The sequence below is a fragment of the Halyomorpha halys genome, unplaced genomic scaffold, assembly GCF_000696795.3.
Source record: "Halyomorpha halys isolate HHAL.00 unplaced genomic scaffold, Hhal_1.1 Scaffold5289.1, whole genome shotgun sequence".
Classification (NCBI taxonomy): Eukaryota; Metazoa; Arthropoda; class Insecta; order Hemiptera; family Pentatomidae; genus Halyomorpha; species Halyomorpha halys.
Window position 1 is genome coordinate 5,605 of NW_027115011.1, and position 5,524 is coordinate 11,128.

The window sequence follows — 5,524 nt, forward strand, 5'->3', positions numbered from 1 at the left end:
TGACAAATAAAAAAAAAAAAAAGGAACCATAATGACCCGATACCGGTGCCATTAACTCTCAACCGGCCTATTCATTATGAACAAATTCCCGATTTTTCAATATCCATTGTTCGATGTCCTCATAAAAGGTGACAAACCCGAATTCATATTGATGGTAGCAAATGACACCCCCATAAAGTTTTAAGGAGAAGTCAAAGTCAAGCAACACTTAGATTTCGGTCTTTGCTGGCTTTACAAATGGATATTAGAAAATCCATGATAGGGGCAGATTTTATATTTACAAGCTTACAGTTAACTTACAAAACCTTAGAAAAAAACAACGAAAGTTTGGGTGAAGCGGTAAAACTTGCCCGTCATTCAATCGTTGGAGAAAGCAACTGTATTATGCATAAGATAGTGAAATAGGCTCAGTCTTGCAACAGAAGAAACGTGCAATCTCCTGTCCAATTTGCTTCTTTTATAGGGTACTAACAGCAACACAAAAAAATGTATTCCAATTACGATCGTGTGCTCTTGCCGATTCATGAGGCCTTAATATATTCTACCATATACAACCCCTTACCATAATTAGAATAGGGTGGTACCCTGTAGAGGACCTCCCCCTTCCTCCTGCAAAGGTTTGGGAAGAACATCGACTTCCCGGTACCACAAGTGTGAAGTTCCTGAAATAGTAGAGGACCATAGAAGTACACCGTGCCAGATTATTAAGAAAAATCTAGATCTTCTTCCTCCCCGATTGATGAATATAGGAGGTGAACTATTCTTTTTTCAGGGAGTTCATTTATAGGTGGAAGGAGCAGGTCGGCCGATGTACTTTACGCTAAGGGCTCGACCACTTGAGATCGAGCAACCATAGAAGATAAAAGCGAATAAGCAGACGCCAGCTACCTGCTAGAGAATGAATCTGGACGGATGTTCGTGGAAATTCTTCCTGGTTAAGTCGATGGACTTGTTAACCAGCAATCAGAGAAGTCCACCTGGATTGCTGTAGGGTATAGTGTTTTATTCTTCAGTTCACTAAATACCGGTCATGGATCCTCCTGAAGTAAACCGTCATTACTAACTTCTCCCTTATAACCCCTAGAAAATACAAATTCTAAAAAATAATACATAAAACAAAAGATACATCCTCAGACAAATCTATGCCAGAACTCCACAAGGAAAAAGTCAATTACATCTGGAAATAAGTGGAATCCATAGATGATTTAATAAAAAAAAAAAAAAAAAAGGTTTCAGAATGTCCATTCCCAGTTACCACCAGTTGTAGATGTAGTGGCTTACAATACAGGCATCCAATCTCATAATAAAGACTGAAGCCCAGGCAGATGAAAAACATGCTGCTATAAACTCTGTATTATTTTATTTCAATATTATTTTTCCTCTTTCCTTTTCAGTATAAGTTAATTATTTTGTTATTAATTAAATCATTATCTTTTGTTTTTGTTTATTTTTCCTTTCATTCTTTAATTATGTAACTATTATTTTCACCTTCTTTTGTTAATTTGTCTTTATTATTTATAAATGTACAATGGATATAGTACTGTAAATAGTTAGGGGCATCTTTTGCAGGAGACTATACCCCTCCACTACTCCTCAGCCATTCCTCCATTATTAATTAAATCACTATCTTTTGTTTTTGTTTATTTTTCCTTTCATTCTTTAATTATGTAACTATTATTATTCACCTTATTTTTTTGTCTTTATTATTTATTATTGTACAATGGATATAGCACTGTAAATAGTTAGGGACATCTTTTGCAGGAGACTATACCCCTCCACAACTCCTCTGATGCACTTTTTGGTTTTACTCTTTCTAGCAGCTAACCTTCACCATTATACTCATTCCTCCAAGACATCACCATCCTGTATACTGTAAAGTTGAAGATAAAAAGGTATGGAATAAACAAAAAGGTAAAGGATCAGGATCTTAACAATCTGGAGTCAGAAGCTATCCCGGTTGAAATCCGTCCAGGGTGGCTGAAATATTTTTTGTAGTGGACCCACAGAACAAATCCATCTTAAAATCCAATTTATATCAACAACAGTAAAGAACAAGACCCTATCCCATTGGAAAATTCAAAGTAAGGTGGGCTAGAGGTTAAAAAAATCCATAATATACTCATAAGGTAGAGCTACAGTTATGACCCAGGAAAATCAAATTAATATTTCAAAAATTGTAGAGACTAGAGGTAAAGATGTATCCTGGGATGCCTTGTATAAATACTATTTTAATTTTCAAAAAAATTTCTTCCATAATTGTTTTTAATACATGCTATATTTGTTTAATATATATTCAAATTACTTATGCACCCATATTATTTGTGACTTTCTTTATTTGATTTTATTGTTTTTACTTTCCCATACCTAGATTTGAAATATATGGTAAGAGATAATATTGTGAGCATGAAAAATTTTGAATCTGAATTTTCAATGGAATTACGTTTTCCAGTCACTTGGGTCCAAATAACCAAGTCTCGCATAATAGTCAGCATGACAGTGGAAAACCAACTGAAATCATGTGTTTGGTGCTTAATATCGACTAACCTAAAGTCCCACTTTATATTACCAACTTTACCATAGTCTGACAGAGATTAAATGCCAGAATTTCAAAAAAGCTTCCTATGAAGTACTTTTGATTTTTCTTTATTTGAAATAATTAACCATCTTTCATTTTGAGATTAATTGCTTGCAGTAAGAAAGCAATTGACAAATATGAAGTATGAAGGAATTTGGTAATAAACTACAGGTAAAAATAAATGCTTTCCTGTTTTCCTAGTTACTGAGAAAATAATCAAAATGTTTTTACTATTGTCATAATAGCCATGGAAATATAAAGACATAGTTATTTATTTACTTAACTTATAAATAAGAGGATTGTGATTGTGAATTACAAAGAAGTTTTGGAATTGGCAAGGATCAATTTGAACTCAAAGTAGAATGGCAAGTAAAGGTTGTGTTGCACACACTATACCATATTCTTTATTCTACTACAGTTGTTTATACTTAGCTCAAGTGAAGACCTGAAATTCAGGCCAAAACACAGGCACAAATAGAATAAGATTTACTTATTAGTGTTCTCTTCTCCACTGGCCACCTTTTCCATTATATTATGTCAATGTTCAACTAAATCCACCAACGATCAGTTCTATAGTTTAGTATATATCTTAATACTATGAAAAATACAGAGTACTTTGTAAACATAGGGCATGCAATGACACACAGAAGTAAGATTTTATAGACTATGATGCAGTTGTCCGATTCCAGTAAGAGAAAGTTTTGTTTAGGTTTACATTTATGAAGATCAAAGGAAGGGGAAAAAAAAATTCTTGCCCATGATTGCAACTATATGGAATTCATATCTTTATTTTTTTTAGTTATTCCTAATATTAACAAAAATGACAAAAGTTATAAAAGTTGTCTATCTTAATGCCACTAAATTTTGAAAGGTACCAGAGTATTTTATTTATTTACTTTTTTTTTGGAGATTAGAAGGGAACAGTAAGAATTAACCTCCTGTTTATCAGATGGATTCAGGAAAAAATTCTCATACAATTACTTCCACTAAGTCTAATTTCAAATAAGAATAATAAAATTAAAATAATGATATAATACAAAATTGATTAAAGTTTCTCAAGGGTGACAATCAGGATAAAAATCAAGCTGATTTCCATAACTGATATATCTTTTCTTTTACAAATGGTTAGTTAATAAATCAGTTTTTATTTATTGGTATATTGGTAACAGAGTGAAATAAAGATATTTACAATTAAATTAATTCCGCATAAATTGAATAATCCAATTAATAGGATATGTATACCACTTTAAATATTATCAAATAAAAACTACAGGTTTTGAAACAAAATATCACATTTTCGATTGAAAACACAAAACAAAAAAAAAACAAGCAATGTCCAGAACTAAAAGAGGGAGCTTCAGTTTTATCACATTATAAAATATTCTAGTTTATTAATTTATTATTTACTAGCTGTCATCAGGTTTTAGTTTTTTGGGAGGTCCTTCTTCACTTTTTTTCAAATTGCTTACTCGCCATTCTAAACATTTTTGGAGTTGGTCCATTTCTTTTGGGCTAGCCTGGAAACCATATATAAATTAAAAGAATGAAACTAGCAAAATGTAAAAATTTTAATTATGGAACTATTTTAAGTTTATATAATGATCTAACAGGTTGGATAATCCAACAGCTTATCAGCAACTACAAGCCAAAATCTGATCTGATTTGTCAAATAATACTAAGTCTAGACTGAGGCTGTTTGAGTGTTTTTACCACATTTGTACCAAGCCTATCAATCTCAAAGTTAGTTGGTTATTGGAGCATAAGAGGCTATCTAAGAATTTGATAAGCCTCCTTGAAATGTATTTTATCACTGTTGGTAGTGCAGGAGATGCATGTAAGTAGTCAGCTTTTTCTCTCTGTAGTGATGTATATATGTTTCAGAATATGTTTTAATGCAGCTCTAAAACTGTAGGAGTTTCTTTGTTATCATATGTACCATGTTAGCTTATATAGATTTCCATTACAATGTTATGTATTGTTATGATTCTGAAACACTCTTTTATTGTTTGTTATTTATTGATGTAATAAATGATTAATAATCCATTACATAACAATTTGAAACATTTTTTAATTGTTTTAATAGAATTAACATACTATGAGAGTTTTAACAGGACTAAGGATGTTGACATAATTACTATCACACTCCAACCATATTATATGATGTATTGCTAAGAACAATGCAGAAAAAATTGAAATTTGATAATTTATTAAACGATAGAAAGCTAAATATAGTCAACTTACCATAACTAAAAACACCTTAACGACACCATTACTGTCCATAGCAGTTATCCTCATACTTTTTACACTGGCTCTATCCACTGTCATTCCAGCCCATATCTAGAACAGAAAAAATGTTTACAATAAGAGGAAGTGATTAATAGGATTATTATCAATACTATCATTATAAGTGATTAATAATATTAAAAAAAAAAAACTATATGAAATAGTGATGATTCTTAGAATAGAAGATATGAGTGCATGATGTTTTGTGACGAATTTGTGAAATATAAATTTGTTTTGTGAACGAAAGTTTCTTGAGCTTAATTTTGCCTAGCAACAAAAGAACCAAAGATTTGTAGTTAATCACACGATTTCTCAGTGGATATGATAGACCATGTCGGTAAAAAACAACTTTATCATCTTCTCAAAAATTTAAATATACAACACCTTAATGTCTTTCATGTCTTCAATTACTAAGCAAGACCAGTTATTTAGCTAACTACAATAAATTATTAACAACCAAAAACCTGCAACTCACATTAAAATTAAGACAGTAATGAACTAACCTTTGTGTTTAATACAACTCTTAAACTTCCAGTAGTCCTTACTATGAGCCGATGACTGCCTGGAGAAGTAGGTAAATCATTTACTCGTAAGGTGCCTCTGCCACGCTCCGTCCAACTACAACTGCTCCATGAAAACAGTTTACAGTTAATCTGAAAAAAAAAA

The 5,524-nt window shown here is 31.6% G+C and overlaps 1 protein-coding gene across 1 annotated transcript in view; it reads right to left on the bottom strand.

Annotated features, from left to right (window-relative positions):
• Positions 1–3,335: 3,335 nt before the first annotated feature.
• Positions 3,336–5,524, bottom strand: part of RanBP3 (ran-binding protein 3) — a gene marked incomplete in the record, with an annotated part of 9,109 nt that continues 6,920 nt past the window's right edge. Inside the window, 3 exon segments of the mRNA XM_067052102.1 lie at positions 3,336–4,092; positions 4,817–4,912; positions 5,362–5,511. Of these exon segments, the coding sequence (XP_066908203.1) occupies positions 3,982–4,092; positions 4,817–4,912; positions 5,362–5,511 (357 nt within the window).